The sequence below is a fragment of the Doryrhamphus excisus genome, linkage group LG20 (genome assembly GCF_037039965.1).
Source record: "Doryrhamphus excisus strain RoL-2023G ecotype Guam linkage group LG20, RoL_Dexc_Guam_v1.1, whole genome shotgun sequence".
NCBI classification, from domain to species: domain Eukaryota; kingdom Metazoa; phylum Chordata; class Actinopteri; order Syngnathiformes; family Syngnathidae; genus Doryrhamphus; species Doryrhamphus excisus.
In genome coordinates, this window is record NC_136376.1 from 14082541 (window position 1) to 14102787 (window position 20247).

At 38.7% G+C, this 20247-nt stretch overlaps 1 protein-coding gene across 5 annotated transcripts in view; it reads right to left on the reverse strand.

Moving 5' to 3' along the window:
• eys (EGF-like photoreceptor maintenance factor) overlaps positions 1–20247 on the reverse strand; it is a 224227-nt gene that overhangs the window by 90537 nt on the left and 113443 nt on the right. For all 5 annotated transcript variants that reach the window (XM_078787403.1, XM_078787404.1, XM_078787405.1 and 2 more), the window contains 8 exons: positions 19505–19676; positions 19196–19274; positions 18533–18723; positions 14092–14216; positions 13461–13585; positions 11939–12152; positions 3855–4042; positions 2101–2192 (listed from right to left, as the gene is read on the reverse strand). In XM_078787403.1, coding sequence (XP_078643529.1) covers positions 2101–2192; positions 3855–4042; positions 11939–12152; positions 13461–13585; positions 14092–14216; positions 18533–18723; positions 19196–19274; positions 19505–19676 — 1186 coding nt within the window. The remainder of the gene's footprint in view (positions 1–2100; positions 2193–3854; positions 4043–11938; positions 12153–13460; positions 13586–14091; positions 14217–18532; positions 18724–19195; positions 19275–19504; positions 19677–20247) is intronic.

Consider the following 20247-nt stretch of genomic DNA (forward strand, 5'->3'; position numbering starts at 1 on the left):
TGTCCTTGAGAAGCCAGCCCCACCGGGTTTCTATTTAACATATTGAAAAGTGTCTTTGACGGGAAGATATATTAAAAGTCTATAATGAGTTCGGCGGTGAGGATGACCATGGCGTTGTAGCTCTGGGTCAAATCAGACAAAGATGGACGGAGCCCGCCGTCAGACAATTACAAAGTATTTGCTTTGTGACACCGGGAACCATTTTTCCACGCTCCCGACCCTCTAGTTATGACAGCTCTCGTTCTCGCTACGTCTCCAAGGGTTCAGCACAGAACATTATGATTGATTCACACCGCTGTTGTATTTTTCTTGTAGAAAAAAAAACGGGGTGGAGCATGGTAGCCCTTTAACCTGATACGCCTGTCTGGGTGCACTTACAGATTTAGGCCAGTGCTGGTCTCTGCAAGGGAGGGGAAGGCGGCAACCTTGCCAGTCTGCTTCAAGATCATTTCACACATTTACACCTATTATTACGATTAAAAAGTAATACCTTGTATTATTACTATTGGTATTTCCAAAATATTCATTCATTCATTTTAAACCGCTTATTCTCACAATGGTTGCGGGGGATGCTGGAGCCTATGCCAGCTGTCTTCGGTCGAGAGGTGGGCTACACTCTGGACTGGTGGCCAGCCAATCACAGGGCACATATAGACAAACAACCATTCACACTCACATTCATACCTATGGACAATTTGGAGTCACCAATTAACTTAACATGTTTTTGGAATGTGGGAGGAACCCGGAGACACATAAATTGATCATTAAATAAAAATGGTTACATTAAGTAAAATACAAATGTAAGGCATTCAGAAGACACATTGATGATATGTAGCTTTCTGCGCTGGCCACTAGGTGTCAGCAATGTTACTGTAATGTTTGGTGAGACACACGACCATCAAACCTGATCGACGGAACAACGGGTTTTTATTGCAGGTTTGAATTATCTCAAAACAGGCACAATAATCCCGAGCACGGGCCACTATTGCCACTGCTCTTTTAGATTTTTATTGTTGTTAATGAAGGACATAAACGTGTTTTCTATCCTCCAACTACAAACATATCCCATCTATAAATAAGGAGTGCTACTTTTCGGAAATGTAATTATCATGGTTGGATCTGCTACCAATTAACTGTGATAAAAACTGTAAATGTCTTTCAGATACCCCCCAACCCTTCTTCTGTCATGTGAATGAATGAATGCTTCTACACAGCCATCCAACCTTGTGCAATTGTGCATTAAAATGTGTTTATTTTCACCGCAGTTAGTAGCAGCATGGGTTATGTACCTTGCTCAGGGGTATATTTTAGATAAACAAACCGAGAGCTGCAGCAACCAGTCCCAATTTGCATATTTTGGTCTTAAATGAGTGCCATTTTGTGTAGCACAGCTCTTACAAAAGTAAATATGAAAATGAAAAAAAAAAATAACTAATTGGTATTGGGCAGAAAATACTTATTAGAGTTGTGAAATTAGCAATATTAGTGAGACGTGGTAGTATGATTGCTATTGGACGCCTGAACAATATCTCAAAAGGCTTACCGCCTCACTTTAAATCATTTCAATTGATTTTGTGCTTGGCTCTCACTTGTTAATCTTTTCATAATGAAAAACTGCAAATGAAGACTTAAAAGAGCCAATAGAGCATGCTCAGTGATCACTAATGCTTTTTAATAGTCGCATTGTGTCGTTTGTTTGACTTCTTCAGAATGCATGCTTGTTTGTAATAAAATATAAACGACTTCTGTCAGTTACTGTATGTGTTGTTGCCTTGGTTTTACTTACTGTCATTATTTCCAGCAAACACTTAAACACTTGACGTGAGTGGATAACTAGGGGATCAAGTTAATACCACCTGAGGTGCTAATTCTATTTGAATACATTGTGTGAATGTTACTTAAAGCTGAGGCTTATGATATGAGTATGCTACGGCTTCCTCTTTAAAAAAAAAAACTATATTCTTGCCCAAGGCAGATGTGTTTAACTGCAAAGTCAAGTCAAAACATCATATTTAAATTACCACTCCCAAATACATGATTCTCAGAAATATGATAATCCCTCACATGGCAGTAAATTTAATGGGAAAAAAAGGAACATACCTGATTTTGATAATGTGCACTTTGCTGTCATGCACATTAATGTGTGTGTTAATCCATCCAACATCTTTATCCCCATTGCAGGAAAATACGTACTGGAACCAAAGAGGAAAATCAGTTATATGAACTATATATACACAATAACTACTGTATTGTCCTGATATAAGACAACCCTGAACGTAAGATTATGACTCCTGTTCACTCCTGTAAGTGAGTGAGAGAACTTGACTTGCTTGAGGAGACTTGTTTAGCATCACCGGTTTTCTCTAGCCTAAAAACATTACAGTTTCACAGTTTGATATTAGAATTAAAGCTCTGAAATGAACACTATTAAACAGTAAAACACAGTATGATGCAAGTAGAACATGCATTCATTTTCTACTGCTTATCCTCAGGAGGTTCGGGGGGGCTGGAGCCTATCACAGCTGTCTTCAGCGAGAGGCGGGGTACACCCTGGATTGGTGGCCAGCCAATTATAGGGCACATATAGACAAACAACCATTCACACTCACATTCATACCTATGGACAATTTCAATTTCAAACTCGGGTGTCCTAGCTGTGGGGCCTGCACGCTAGAAGTACAACATAAATAACAAAAAAACCCTCTAAATTCTTTCTAAAATAATAAATGAAATGCATAGTTCCTAAAGGGGACCTATTATGCAAATGTTTCGGCCCTTTGTATTGAGTTGTGGACTCCTATAGAGCAGCTACACACAATAAATAACCAGCACATCTAGATAACCAGCTTTCTAGATCTTCCAGAATCTGCACCTATTCTACCTGTATTTCTTTGGATTTCCTGCTTCCAGTGAAAACGGTCTCTTTTAATTTATTCCACCTCCAGGCATGACCACTCCGCTGTGGTCGCCTAGAAGGACTCCCGGTGTTGTGCGGCAGTTATAGCAGTTGTTAATAAACGGCAATTTATCTTTTTAAAATGTCCGCTTTTAACAAACAGCCATATGTGTTGGATCCCTTGGTTTATTATCCTCTTCCATTTATCAACTCCTATAAAGTTCGGCAGCTATCGGCACAACGCCAGAAGTCGTCTGTGACCAACCACAGCGGAGTCGAGGTGCCTGGAGGCGTGCAGACCGTTTTCACGGGAAGCACGGAATCCAAAGAAATAGTGGTGGAATAGGTGCAGATTCCTGAGGATCTACAAAGCTTTCTGTGCTGGTTATCATGTGCAGCTGCTCTATAGGAGTACACAACTCAATACAAAGGGACGAAAAATGCAAGTAAGGTCTGGACCTTCAATTGGAGACCCCTGCCATCAAGGAGTAAGTGTTCACACACTAAATCAACAGAAAATATGGATGTTTTTTGTTCAAAATCAGGTGTTTTCGCAGAAAACTATACTACTGTACTGTACTACTGCAGAGACCCAAAAAAGGCTAGAAACAAGGCTAGAGTCTAAAGGTTCTTTACATAGTTTCAAAGTTTTTAGTCCTTAAACTCAATATTCTGTAGGTCTTAAAAGTGAAGCAAAAATGAAAATGGCTGGCAGTGAAAAATTGTGGAAAAATTCACTTATCACAGTCGGATCTGGAACAAATGGATCACAGTCAACAGACAACTGTAAGTATACTGTATATCCTTTTACAAAGACAACAAGTAATACAAGGCTGTAGATAACCACCATCTAATTCACTTGTCACATTCTTTCACCATTGCTCTCCAATCAAAAGCATGCATGTCCACGTTTTGTGATTTCTTTTTTTGTTATTTTCCGTTTCATTCAAAGTTTTACCTGCAGCAGCCTGTCCATGACGAAGAGTTCCATGAAGACGGAATCTTTGACAGCTGGTCCTTGACCCACGTAAACAATAGTCCCATGGTCTGCTTCAGTCCGGAATCTCACAGTGATGTTGTTGACGGGGCTAAGGTCAATCCCTTCAAACTCCAGGTAGGAATCCCCAAAGTAGTGGATGTATGAATCTAAGGGATACCAATATACAGTAAAAGGTGAAATGATGACTTTTTTTCCATAAATTCTGCATCTATCCACTATTGATGCCTGAAAGGAGAAACAATATCTTCCACCCACTTCCTCCAAAGGAATGTGAGCATGCAGAATGAGATTCAGAACATCACCTTGACAGAGATCATAGCTTGGATGCCTCACTGAGAAGATGTGATACAGACTTGAACTTCCTGTTTTTATTCCTCTGAGTCTCTTGCCACTGCTTTGTTGTGGCATGAAATGTAAATGTAACCTGTATCCATCAAATAACCTTGGCAACGGAAATAGAATACCACTGAAAGACACAGTAAAAAAAAAAAAAAGCGCACAGAAATTGAGCAGGGATTTTTATGTAAAAAGAGCTGCAAAATATTCTGCGCAGCATCCCAAGTCGAGGCACACTGAAAATCACTTTATTCGCCAGGAAGGCTGTGAAGCATGCAAATGGAACAATATCACCAAAGAGAAACCATCGGTCTAAGTTCAATGCATTCATACACGTTTATTACATGCTGCGTTTTATATTGGAATAACTTGACTTGTGTCATCCCTGAGAATAGGAAATTAGGGGACACACGAGTTAAAGCACCCCTGCCTGCAAGCTTATTGGGTGTAGTGACACGGACCAACTTAAACGGCAGGCTCGGGCTGGCATTAGGGGCGCTCATGCTCAATGTAGTTCTAATTTGAAAGAAACGGTGCAATCGGTTCGGAAGAAGCCAAAGGAGGGAGTTTGTTAAATTGAAAAGCGTTTGTGGGTGCACCTCCCATCTAGAGGAAAATAAAAAGAAATCATTACACAAGATAAATCAGTTTTAAAAGCGTTGCCATGATTCATTTAGCGACCGCAAGTGGACCTCTATCAATATGTGTTACACGTCAAGTCCCAACTTTTGATCCGACAGCGTGCTCCTCGGGGGCATTTGGGAAATAAGTTTACTTGAATATCCCATTTGGACTGGAAACCTACAGCGCCAATACCCTGAAGAAAAACCATTACCGAAATAAGAGAAACACAAGCTGCATTCTTGCTGTGATTTGTGAATTAATGAGGATAAACCGACACTGCAACAATGCAGCACTGCTGTCTTCACTCCTGATAATGCAGGTTGCCAATGCTGATGATGGAAAATTACCCCTCAGAGACAAAGCTTTTCATTAATTTTAAAGCCTTGTTTAGTCTGATGTAGTCTTTGATGCAGTCTGAAGCTGTTGCCAAAGGGCACTCTCATGCCTCATTAACAGCGAGCTGCAGTTTTGCCATTACACTCTCCTACTTTCTTCCATTTGTACACCGCAGTGCTCATGCACACAGTCAAAGTTAAGATGCGCTCACCGACCACAACATTAGGTACGTCGCACGATCTGACGAGACTGAACTCTATTTGATGACACCCTCACTGTGGTGTTGATCAGAGATGACCTCCATGATTGGTTCTTCCACATGCTACTGAACGTTGCATTAAGGATACATGCTTAAGCTACCATCATGTCTTGCTTCTTTTGTCTTATTATAGACTTTCATCCACCAAATGGCAACCATAGCAACAACAGAATTAACAGAGATAATCTTAAAAAAATCAACTTCTCATACTAATGTGACTTTATTCCCATAATATTTTAACTTTTTCCCCAACTTAATTTTCCAAAAATAAAAAAATACATACATTTTGTTGTCTGTTTCTCATAGTATTACAACATTAAAATAACCAATTTTTCTTTAATATGTATCAGTTATATGCTACTAAATAGACATTACTTTTTCCTCATAATATTGTGAGTTTATTCTCGTTAAATGTCCACTTTTTTCATTAGAATACAAACTTTTTTTCTTAATATTTGGACTCTTTCTTCTAATTATTAATTCATTATTTTCACTTCATTCTTGTGACATTATAACTTTTTCAGACACCATATTTTTCAAACAATGCAACTTTATTCATTGTTTTGTTTTTTTCATATTACAACATTTTTTTTATTTCAACTTCATGTTAATGAATTTTTTACAGCATTTTTCTTGTAAAAGTGATTTTTTTTTGTATTACGTAACTTTTTTCTCTTATTTTTTATTTGACTCTCGTAAAATGACTGATTTTTTATATTTTTTTATTGTTGTTATATCAAGAGAAAAACAGCCATGTGCTTGTAATGATGACCAGGCTGCACTTTGGACACCACGATTGAAAAGAAACACTATTAAAATGTTGTCAAGGAGAGTTGTTAAATCATAGAAATAACGTACCAAAAAAAACTTGTTTTTGTGCTTAATATATAGTAGCCCAGTGTATGGTGTACGGAAGCATATATTGTGAAGATTACACTCGGCTGTGTTAAACCCTCTCATGCCTTCTCTCCTCCCTCTTTGCCACTTGCGCTGGTGGGAGGGACGGGGGCGTGGGTGCACCGCGCTGCACCGCGCTGCACCGTACTGCGCTGCTCACAAAAATTGCAACATGTGCTGGCCACACCCTGTTGGCGCCTGGTCTATGAAAATAGAGCCCGATCAGAGTGCACTGATTTGGATCAAGGCACCTGACAGTTTCTGCTTGTCAGCACCTTGAGAATAAGATAATGTTGCAGACATCGGACAATTAAATACTTTACATCAAAATTTCATACGGTAGGCGCTTGCAGTACAGAAGGTGTGCAGGGAACGTGTGTGAGTTCAAATGTGCCTGTCACTGCCGCCCTTCCATAGAGAGGAGAAGCCAGCGAAAACTATAGTTAAGGTTATATTCAGAGGTTAAAGTCGATGTGATAACATATTGCTGACCGTGGAGTTTTATCTCCACTGTAGTCTGTTCAAAGGTCTTTTCTTCTTTCTAAAGAACAAAAAGTTTTCTCAGTGGGAATATGAATATTTCACAGCCAGTATAATTACCTCCTGTCTTAATACACGCCCATAAACGAGGTGAAAGAATTGATATGAGTCATACATTCATGACAGTGGAGTGTGTCAGTAAGTGAATGTCAGACAGGTTATAACACAAGATATTACCACTGGAAAAATAGGTATATGTTTGATAAGATGTGAGCTGGAGATCAATTATTGTAAGGCGAGACCTTGCCCGCCGACTTTTAATTGATATAGACTTTATGTCCCATTTATTTAAAAAAAGCCAGGGTGTAAGTCCTGTTTTGTTCCTGATTTATTGGTTAATGTAATAGACTGACTGATTGAACTTGTCACAGGACGGAGATAAAATACTGCTGAGGACCATTCTTGGATTCTTGCAATTTCTGAGCCTGGAGGGAAGGCAAAAGGTCATTCTTTACCTTCAATGTCTGCAGAAAAAAAAATCTCTTATTCTGAAGATATGTGAGGGAAGACAACTCCGCTTAATATTATTTTATGATAAAAAACTGCATTCTCACTTGTTTTTGCATTCTATTCTAACTCTATTGTTGTACTTTACATATCCATTTATATTTTTGCTGAATGGATTTAAATAATTAATGTTATTACTCATAACGCACAGTAGTTCCTTTGGGCTGTGCATTGCTCATGCATATTCCAAACATCTGACTGTTATGATGACTCGCTGGCACAGATGAAAATGAAAACAAAATGTTAGTGTATATTATACAATAAACACTTTTCTAAACAAGGGTAATCATTTGAAGGGTATGGGTAGCATTTTAAATATGTAAATCATAACATTACATTTATTAAAATGATTGATACCATATTTCATGGTGGTGCAGTGCCACACAAGTTGAAGTTTACATTTTCTGGAAATATATTTCTCAAAAGTCTAACAACTATTCGACTTTAAAAAGCTTGGCTTAGCAGCAGTGAGCTCCCTTCCACCAGCACACCCCTCGGAGATTCGCATCATGTCTTAAACTGTGGCACTCAGCATTGTGTGTGCAGAGATGGTGGCATATCGGTGTGTTGGATATACGTATATATAGTTTGTCAAGTGTAGCCCATCGACTGGCCTCTGTTTAAATGCATATTGACGTGTGTTGTGGAGGAGTCTGGGGTTGAAAGAATCATCGTCTGAGTCTATTTCAGGCAGCACCAAGGGCACGGCTTGCTTTTAGATTGTGACCTAGTTAGATAAAGTTGCCGGTTTCCTGGTCCTATTACCCAAACACAAACGTGAAAATGATTATCTATGTGTACATTAACAAATAGTATGCTTTGTAAATGCTTGGCTTTCAAGTCTTGGTACATTCAGCCCAGTGTACAAATGCTCCTCGCCTTGGTCCAATACTGGATCAGGTGCAGATGGGAAGACTCCATTATGTTTGGCCCAGAGTGAATTTCAGAGTGTCACAGTGAATTGGTTCAAGCTCGTCTGTGTTCAATAGGTCTGTTTAAATGCTCTGCGGCTTTGTGAATAGTTTCAAAGGTAAGGTAAACCTCATCTGTCAAGAAGAAACAATCTGCCTCCTCTTACACGCGCTGCTAAATCCAATAGCATTAGCATATATAACACACTACGATCTGTAGCGTTCACTTGCCTGCGTTCAAATGATCAGGCTTTCATCTTTTATGTGCAATCAACATTTCTGACATACAGCACATGTATTTATATTCCACACTCATCTGGTCAGTGTTGCTTTTTCACGTTCCTTATCTAGATTTTTGATCCGGGGGATTATATAAACGACCTTCCAGTACCAAGTTCTCTACCCCTACACATCCTGAACCTGAGATTCTTATACTCATCATAATAATAATAATAATGATACATTTATTTTTTTATTTTTTTCCCTTTATTTGGGCAAATATATGAATCATAACAGTGCATTTCTTACATCAATCAAAATATAACTTTCCATTATTTACATTTGTATTCAACTATCTGATCCCAAGCCCAAAAGGAGTAGGCTGAAGCAAAAGCTTATAAATGCCGACCCCTTTTTGCAAGATAATCATGTTCATGCCACTGTCTTGTTTCCCCTGTTATTATTATCATTGTAATATTATTATTAATATCATTATTATTGTTATAATCTTTATCATTATTACCATCATTATAATCATCATTAATATTACCATTTTCATCATTGTAGTTGAAAATTTTGTGATTTTTTATTTTTAATTATTTAATTTTACAGACTTCATTGCTTCTTGTACAGTGTAGAAATTTCATCTGTTATTTTCAGAAATCTGCAGTCTTTGTGTGTCAATTTATTAGCCCACTTTTTTGTAACATTTACTTATTTTCTGTATTGCATGTGTCTAATCTTATGCATTAAAAAACAAGAACTTGAGACTGTGTCTGGACAGGTGACCAACCCAAACATCAGTTTCTTCTTGTTAAACCCTACCTGAGGTTTTTAGACGTGTTTATTAGTTTGTGTGTGTCTAGTCTTGTGCATTAGGAAGCAAGGTTTTAGGTCTGTGCTCAAACCAATTATTGAAGCAATGATGTCTTGCTGTCCATTATTACTATTTATTGTAAAGTAATAATTTAATTTATAATATCCTTATACTATTGCTGATCTTTAACTACGTTAAAAAGCCATAGCATTTCTGGAATGGATTGAGTAAGGAAATCAAACAATGCACAACGATGAGCCAATTCAAGAAACAATACAAGCAGTTGATGTTTGCTAAATACAAGGATGAAGAGTCTTGAACCAGTCATGATGTGCTATATATATCACTATATTGACACTTACTATGGTACCCATTATGGCATTGGATGCTCATATCATTTTTATAATGTACCTCGTACTTCGGTACCGTACCGAAGTACAAGGTACATTATAAAAAATAAATTAAAAAAAAACTTAAACTGTATTATGGAAAGCAGGAAGTGAACAAATCTAAGTTACTGATTGTAAAAGTACCAGGTGGAGGGGTAGGATTTAATAAGCTTTGCTTCTTCCTACTCCTTTTGGACATGTGGAACTGGGAACTGATTATGTGATGCACTAGATTGTAATCTGATGCATGTTGAAATGAAATAAAACCATTACCATTACCATAAACCTTATGCTACCCACTGAGAAAAAATACACAACAGAATCAATCCACTTTCACCACTATTTGACTTCAATCACACAATTTCATAGGCTTTCTCTTTGTATTAAAAAATAACAGCAATAATTTTGGTGACATCACCGGACTGTGAGGAAGATCGAGAAATAGCCCAGAATGAAAATACACAGTCTGTATAACAGCCGCAAAACTCACGTTTTTTATGGAAGCTTGTATATGTGTGTGAATAATGCCACTGTTGTGTGCCTGCCTCGTCTCCCAGTATTTTTCATCAGTTATCCGAGTGTTGTATACCTCTAGTTGTGCTATGTGAGTGGGGTCATGAAAGCATTCCATTGAGAAGCTATTAGACCGAGTGGTAGGCCACACAGTCAGGAGATCAAGAAGACCTAGATTTGATTCACCACTTGGCATCTCTGTGTGGAGTTTGCATGTTCTCCCTGTGCATGCGTGGGTTTTCTCCGGGTACTCCGGTTTCCTCCCACATTCCAAAAACATGCTAGGTTAATTAGCCACTCCAAATTGTCCATAGATATGAATGTGAGTGTGAATGGTTGTTTGTCTATATGTGTCCTGTGATTGGCTGGTGACCAGTACAGCTGGGATAGGTTCCTGCCTGCCACGACCCTCGTGAGGATAAGCGGTATTGAAAATGGATGGATGGGTGTTACTTTAACACACTACCCACACACTCAGCCTATTGTTCTGTGATTCTGTGTAGCTTAATGACTTGTCTTTCCAGATTAAATGTTTGTTGTTTTGTGAAGTAACATTTTTGCGACTTATAGTCTGAAAAATACAGTACTAGAAAGATGAGTGACTGAATTGCGGTAACCATGAGTTTTCACTGTAAAGTGTGCGTGGCAGTTAAACTTTGCTGATTCACCGTGAAACAAAGTGTCGCATAAATGATTCTGAAGTATTTGCACCTGCCACCATTGCATCAAATTGACAAATGTCACTACTTATGCTCATATGAAAATCATTAAGGAACATATTCTGTAAGATGCATAGGTAGGCTGCCATATTGGTTTTGACATAGTCATTTGACGTGGTCATGAAGAAGGTCCCACTCGAAGGAGATGAATCCATCAGATTCCTTCATTGGCGAAAGGAATGCAACACGAAATTCAATACCTTAACTCTAAAAGGTCACATCTTATTGTGAAACTGCATACTTGTCCACAGTCCAGATCAATGCTGCTTACAGCACTGAATTGTATTTTTCTGTTCTATCAAATGCTAAATAGTGTATCAAATAAATTACAATCAGTTTTGTTCTACAGTATACAGTATACTGTAATGTCCTGTTAAATGTTGTCTGGTATTGATGGATTATGGGGATGGTTTTTAGCAGCAAATATTTGTACCGAGATTGAATACAAAGTGCTTTAGTAATTTAATGTATCTGTTGACAAAGACAGAGTACATCTTACGACCATGAACGTCTCATAGCATGTTGCAATTTTAATGGGACAACATGCAGTAAATCAAAATCTTTTGTTTTGACGGAGGCTATTTTGCCCGTAGCATCGATCGAGGATTTAATGGTTGGTCAATGGTGTCTGGACTTCGCAAACAGAGAGGGATAAAGACTCAGTACAAGTCTCCATCGCCTCAAGCTCTTGGAATTTTTGTTTGAAAAATAGGAATGGGATTTTATTTGACCATGCAGCCTTTGCTACCTGTAGGCATATTCAGACCACCCGTTCCCTTGTTTCCAGTGTTTACTTGCTGCAGCTGCATGATGCACAGTACATGACGGAACATCACAAGCAAGATAACTGAAAGTCGACAAGCATTTCTGATTATGGCTCTTGAATTATTAAAGTGCTTAAAACTGCAAGGTAGCATAAGGACAAGGCAACATTTGCGTGCCTATAGGACATGAATGTGCAGTGTGGTTTTGTACCTGTGGATTGCTCAGCTGCCGGCGTGGGACTGAGTGTTAGTGTTTGCACACGGGGTGTGAAGCCGCGAGTGATGTTCTTCAGTGCAGTCTCCAAGGGAACAGCATCCGTAGCAGGAGGGAGGCAGGTGACCTTGTTGATGCCATCTATGCAGGAATATGCTTCTGGACATGGATTTAAGAGGCAATCATCATAGTTGTGCTCACAGTTCCTCCCCTGTGTACACAAGAATAAACAGCCTGTAGACGTTGAGTGTGAAATGAAAGTCTAAACGATATATAATGCTAACAGTGTGAAAAATAAAGTTCGGGCTGAAGAAATAATATTGAATTATGTAACTTATGCAAATGTAATCTTCTGCATAACTACTCCTTTAATGAGGTTATGGTGCCAATGCAGTTATTTTTTGTGAGCACTATTACACAAAAACTAATTAGCCAATATTTATTGCTCTCATGTGAAGGACTTGTTGGGACACGCTGGTTTAACCCTTTTTAGATGTGCATTGCCTTTTCCTTTCGTTTTCTGTTTTCACAAAACGTGAAGTAAACCACAGGTGTCGGTTCTTTGAAGTGAACAAGCCATTGTTTTCTGTTAAAGCCGCACGTTATTGGTCAAAACGTGTGGTTGTCGTATGTGTCGACGCTCCACTGAAAAGGGTGGAGTGGGGTTACACATGTGAGGAAATGGAGCTGCAGGAAACAAAAGTGGATGAACTTTGTGTTTCTGGACCGTTGCATGGATGTTGCTTTTTCTTTGGCACATTGTATGTAATAATATAACATAATATAATAACAATTTATAATGAATGAATTAATCAAACAGAAGACAACTCTAAAACGTTTAAATTAGTAGCCTGTGTGCACAGTTAAAACATAAGGCACATGATTTTTTTTATTATGTCACAATATATTTAATGATATATTAAAGTTGTTTCATTATGTGCTTTATGTGCACGAGTAGTGTGCACATGACTTCCAGTCAAATGTCTGATGGAGTTTTTAGAGTTAAAAGGAAGGTGTTTCCGGTGTTTTCATTCACTGCATTGTATTGCTGATATTGTCCGGAGCAGCAGGACTCTATGGTTATCATTACATTTTCCTCTGCTGACTTTGCTTGAACTCCAAATTTGGTATTAGACCATTTTAGGCCATTTCTCTATTATTGTCAACTTTCTGCGCTGATTGGCTTGGTGAAATCACATGGTCCTACAGCGTTATAGTCATTTTGTGTAGGGTCCAGGTTTGACTAAAGTTTATTCCAAATGCTTGAATCCTAATGACAAATTTGCCATGAGTTTGGTACTGATCCAAATGAGGCTTGCTCGGCCATTGCAGTTGTATGCGCTCTACTGAATACCACTGCAGTATTGTCTCAGTGTGATATAATCGTCTTATCGAAATGCAATAATGATGATTGCCAAGCCAGCCCCAGAGAGTCGAGGGTGTAGGAGAATAAATGTTCATTCTCATTCAAAGAAAAAAAAAACAAAACATAGAGGCAGAAACAGGTGGGGAGTCTCACCACAAATCCAGGACGACAGAAACAGGTGTAGCCGTAGCCCGGATCATTCTGAACGCATATCCCCTGGTTGCAGGGCTGTGGAAGGCACTCATTAATGTCAGCCTCACAGTGAAGGCCTGTCCAACCTGCCAGGAACAAAAGCCCACAGAGTGCACTGGTGAGCCCTGGCTCTCCCACTTCCACCCTCTGAAGTGAATATCAATCAGATGCTCCCACATTGATTTTCTTCTTTTGGGGTTCACGCATATGCACAGACAAGAAAAGGCTTTCACTAAAGAGTACAGGGACTGCATAAATTTTAATGAGGCGAGGCAGTATCGTCTATTTATCACTTTATTTTAGTACTGTATGACTAGATCGTTCCCCTGAGAAACCAGATGACTATTGGAAGGTTCAGAAGAAAGGAAGCTATACAGGCATGATTGTAACCTTTTCTTGCCACTTAATATGGTAGCCTTCAATCTCATGTGAATGGTCTTCAGGTATTAAAATGCCTTACATATGGCAAGGAGCACTCTGGGAAAGTGGGGCACAGAAGACGACGTGGTAACAAAGGATCCGTGTAAAAGACGCCGTCGCCTCATCATCTTGATGTCACCTGACAAACCTCCACAATGTGTGAGTGACTCACCTGACCGGCAGTGGCAGATGTAGCTATTTATAAGATCTTGGCAAATGGCGGCATTGTGGCAGGGAGATGAGGCACATTCGTTAACTTCCACTTCACAGAAATTCCCCATGAAACCTGCAGGACAGCTAAGAAAACATATCATGTTTGTAATTCCGCAAGAGGCTGTCACTTCCTTCTAGTGAGTGTAACGCTGCACTCTAACCAGGAGATGCTTTATTATTTATTCGAAAGCCTGTTGGTTGTTGCTTCTTTTTCCCCCCATAAAGGCATATTAATATGATTTGTTTTTAACTGTCAGCAAGGGCTAAAAGGCTGCCGTAACGTTACGTTGCCAAGTTGTGAGTCTTTATTAATTGCTAAATTAACATACAGTATGCTGTAATTCTTTATTAATGATTTCCAAGGCATTTACAGTATACGCATTTCAACTATAATGATGTCCTGATCAGCATGTTTGGCCTCCAATCCCAATCCTGGGAGAGTCCTGATCTATGGAACTGAAAATGTTTTAGCAAGTAACAACAGTAAACACAATAACACATTCTCATGAAGCTTATTTAATTACATGTAAAATTTGCTAGTATTATTGTTAATCAACAAAAACACAGCATGGATGGACAATTTCTGATTCTGATTCTGGATCCATACATTCTAAAAGATGGCAAAACCGCACATTCTCTACGATGTGATCTGCTTTGCCTTTCTGTGTTTTTTCCAAAAGTCCAGAGTTTGTTACTTTGGTGTAGCAGCTTTTTCTCGCCTTGCTAAACACTTCATACATCTTTTTTTATGTTTGGTCCTCAGACGACGGACTCATTTTGTGGTACAGAATGCAGCCCTTGAAATTGTCATTTTGCATTTTACATTCAAAGTGGCTGTAGGACTATTTTGATTTAGAATACAGAAGTACTTCCACTTTGCTGACATGGCTTTGTTTACTTTCCAGCTTGCTGCAAAAACATAGCACTTTACAGCAGGTGTTTTAAAGATCAGGTGGTCTCAGGTGGCCTGTCCATGCTCTGATCGCCAATCAATATGACGGTAAAAACTGTCCCCATCTTTAATTTCCATTATTCATAAGCAACAAACAGCCACAAAATTGGTTTATCAGCACGAAACTTAATAAAACATTATTATTGTAATATTTGAAAGGCGTGCACAGTCTCTGATCACGACTTGCAACGAGAAGCACTTGCACGACTAAGATGAAATATTGGCTGAATACATGTTCAGTTGGTAGGACAGTATTGGAGGAAACCCAGACTGTAATCCAAGATATATGCACATCTCAAATACAATGCTTAATGGAGTAATTAACTTTCTAGACATACATTACTTCATTTGAACAGATTATACAGCACAGAGAATGAGTCTACAAAGCACCTGACCATGCATCAAAGACACAGAGTTGATATGTAGCACTATAGTCATTCCACTGTAAACGTGACCTGAATATACAAAGTGTATTGCAAACTAAAGTCTTGCTCTACAGTAAATATATTTCCTCCTTGTTTTTTTTTTTTTGTTACTTTCTCAGAAGTGACTTCTGTGAGATATTTTGGATTTTATCATGCGCAACAGCAACAAGAGAAAATGAGCAAGTTCTTTCATGCGTAACCTCCAAGCTGACCATGCACAACACAGTGCTTTTGAGGCTATTTGCTAGACAGGTGCAGAACAGAATATGCATGACTTCAAACATAGTCCACAGATAAACAACAATCTGTTTTTCATGTTGTTTGATCAAGGAACTACTGCATGAGTACATTTAGCCTGAAACAAAGCCCATAGATTTGAATATTAAACCTATGGATGCAGTTACCCGGTAGACCCACCATGTGCGGGGGCAAGTATATGGATTTGGTGCAATGTGCTTTTGGTGCCTGGTTGCCCTGGTTACTATTTTTTTAGGGCCATGTAGGTTTGGTTTTTATCTTCTCACTTAATAAAAAGCTTCATTGAAAACCTGCTCAGTGGTGTTGTCATTGACTAATATTTACATTTTACAAACATGCAAAAACATACGAAATAACACCACTTTTTCACACCACTGTACATGCATTTGAAATTGTTAATTGTAATGGTAAAAATATAAAAAGGTGCTTTCTGGAACGGATTAAAAATGTCTTCAGTTAACATCCGTTTCAATTAGACTTCTGGAACAATTTAATGATCCTAACCAAGGGTGCACTGTATTCATTCACGGTTCACTGATATTTTACAATAAAAGTTATCCTGCATGCACATAGAAACCTATACATTTTGCAATCTGATGCGAGTAGTTTTTAATGTTATAACTGCACTGCCAAATACTAAACAGTGTCAATCAAAACTGAGGATTATTATCGATGTTCTGACTATGTGCTGGATCTTATTTGATTTGTCCAGGTGTGCCTGATGTGTGTGCATGTACATTTATCTGCAAATACCAAGCCAAGCATGCATTACCTCTGTAATATACACTCCAATAAACCTACCTTGAAGTGAATATTAAAAATGCTGTCCACTAAATCAATATTGTATGAGAGCAGTGGCCTTTTTGGAGTCACAGTACTCCTGGCTACATTAGAGCATGACACAGAGCGTATAGCAGCGCATCAACACAAGGTCAGACAGTGCAATTAACTGTAGAACAGCAAGGGAGAGGCAAAGTCGAATCTGCGCACTCGCGTCACATACAACATGTATTTTATGCATCTCATCACTCAGGGGACAGCATGACTGCAATTAAATGGTAATGATCTGCTTGGAGCCTACCTGAAAGACCGCTGTGCCATATGATCGAACACACACCACACTGACACTGAAAATGCATTTTTAATTGGTGACAAGACAAATTCAGTAAGCAAAGATCTAATTTGGATTTTCAGGGTTTCTGCATCCTTTCCAACATCAGATTTAAGCACCGTTTCTATCCCTTTTAAGAGGAGTATTTATATAGGCAGTATATTTACAATAACATATGTACTGTTCACACTCAAAATGACAAGTTAGTTTTTACCTTAGTTTTCATAGAACATAATTTAACTACAATTAATACGTTCAAGACACCCAAATATATTAACTATTTTACATGCAGAAAACATTTGTTTGTGCTTTTTTCGGCAGTCAACTGTACAGGGCAAACAGACGAGGTTGTTACAGTACATGCAAAACTGTACAAAAGCTGAGACAATGTGCGCAAATTTTGCTGAAGATTTTCGATGAAAACCAAATCATGGGCGTGTGAAAATTGGTTTGACTGCATTTTATGCTATGGACAAACACACTTCTGTCTCACGATGCTAGTAGGAAGGATGCTAGTAAGAAAGCTGTATATACATATATATACATATATACACATCTACATATATACACATACATCTACATATATATATACATATATATAAATATATATACTGTAAAGTCTCGTTATATCGACATTGTCGGGAGTCGGGAAAAATATCGATATAACCGGACTGTCGATATATCCGATCCTGCGCCGAACTGCATTAAAAGTGGGCAAAATGCTTAAATCAATCTTTGCTTAAGGATTTCAATACCAAAAAAGAACACGGCGAACGGCTGCTTCCAGTCAACTTTATTTTTCACACTTCCACCACCAGAGCACAGCACACACACCGATTCCCGCACTTCCTGGTTCACAGGTCATGCTCAACCCGCCCCACATAGCTGGCCAAACACATGCCTGCAACAGAAAAACCAACAGCGTTTGTGGTTTGTCCTGTGGTTCTTCTGTGTGGGGGCGGGTTGAGCATGACCTGTGAACCAGGAAGTGCGGGAATCGGTGTGTGTGCTGCGCTCTGGTGGTGGAAGTGTGAAAAATAAAGTTGACTGGAAGCAGCCGTTCGCCGTGTTCTTTTTTGGTATTGAAATCCTTAAGCAAAGATTGATTTAAGCTGCTTTTGTATCGATATAAGCAGACCAAATTGGCTGGCGGGAGATGAAAAGGGCATCGTAGTAACCGGATTATCATAATAACCGGGTATCGTACTAACGGAACTAATTATATCATAAAAGACTAGAAATTTGCCGGGAAATGAAAATAGTATCGCAATAAGTAGTAATTCGTTATAACCGATATCGATATAACGAGACTTTACGGTATATACATCTACATATATACACATACATCTACATATATACATATATATACATCTACATATATACATATATGTACATATATACATATATAGATACATATACATATATAAATACATATATACATATATAGATACATATATACATATATATGTAGATACACATACACATATACACACTATATATATATACGTATAAATTCCAAATTCCTTCACTCGCTATTTAATTTTGGCATTTGGGTCTTGCTAAAGGCCTTTACTGCATTAATGATTCTGACCCAGCAGATGAAAATCACAGCTCTACATTTTCATATTAGCAAAATAGCAGAAAATCAACTCACCTGCAAGTAAAGTTTGATCCTTCGCCTTCAATGCATGTGGCGCCATTAGAACAAAATTGTCCGACTTTTTTGCAAGCATCAGTGTCGTGCTCGCAGGCTTTTCCTGTGTAACCAGCCTGACAGAGGCAGGAGTATTCACCTATATGATCCATACATGAGCCTCCGTTCAAACAGGAATCAGAAGCACAGTCCTGCAAGTAAAAATACACCATTTGTATAGATTTTACAACAAAAACACAAACATTTAGTGCGTAAGACAGTCAGGCTTCCCCCACAGTTATGAAGTGTAATTTACAACTGCACACAATAATTTATCGCTACCGCTAACACAACACGAAAGGTGCCCGGGCTGGTCCATCACTATTATTAAAACCCACCAACAGCCAGCCAGAATAGATTCAACTAAATGTTCAAAGAGACCATGTATGCAACTCAATGCCTTATCTCTAGAGTCCAGCAGAAGCTGTGTTGTGTTTAAATCAATTAGGCATTAGACTGAGCCATTTACTTTAATCAGGTATTTGTACAACGTTCGCATGATCGCGGCGCTTGAATTCCGTTATCTTGTTGGCGAGTCGATGAAGTTAGTGACACCAGAGACCACACAAAGACTACAGAGTTCTTCTTAACATCCAGCAGGTTTAATCATGGAACTCTACTCACATCAATGTTTGTTTCACATCTGCTTCCACTCCATCCTGCTTCACAAAGACACCAGTAGGAAGAGATTCCATCATGGCAGCTAAGGTGTCCCAAAAAGAGAGGCAGCAAAATTGATGAACTGATGAAAGTTGAGATTAAATTCAATGTTTGTCTCTTTTTACAATTGCAGCTCTCCCTTTATCAGGTAACTTGGTAACCCCAAATTGTTCAGGGAACGGCATGGAGAGACATAAAATCAAATTAATTCCATCCCAATTCTCCAGAATCTGCAGCATTTCAGATTTAACAGGGACAGAGATGAATACCTACCTCCCGTGAAAACAGGGTGCAGACAAGCATTCATCAATGTTGCTCTCACAGTTGGGGCCAAAAAAGCCACTGGGGCACACGCAGCTGTATCGATCGCCTTCATCAATACATCTCCCACCATTTTGGCACGGCTTTGAAATGCACTCATCAATGTTAACTTCACACCGTGCCCCTAGGAAATGAAGCGCAATCTGTGAAACAGTGCAGCTCAACAACAGAGGTGGTCATTTCATGTCTGTTATGTAGTGTGGGTCAGTATTTTATTTAAAGTTTGACACACCAGATGACCTCAAAAAATACATTTTGTAGTACTAAAAACTTGCTTCGATCAGTTTTATGCTGCTTAGACTGATCCTGATCATCCATGAGTGAAATCGGCCGATACCAATACCAATCACATAGACGTACCTACATAAATATTAGGAGTCACCAATGTTCTAACAACTACTTTAACAAAATGAAAATGACCAAAAGCTAGTCATTTTTGTAACATTTATTTTCATAGCTTATTTCAAGCCAAACAAGCCAGTATGCTCGTTTTACCAGAACATTAACAAAACACTGGTATCCACAACTCAAGTTATGTATTCCAAAATGCATTTATTTATCATCTTCTCGCATTATTGACTGAAAACGTGAATGAAAAGCAGGTTTGTCCGCCTCTGCTGGGCCTCTCCAGTCTCATCTAAACAGCGGAGTTCTGAATATATTTTAGTCTGATGAGAAATTTGGATGGCATACCA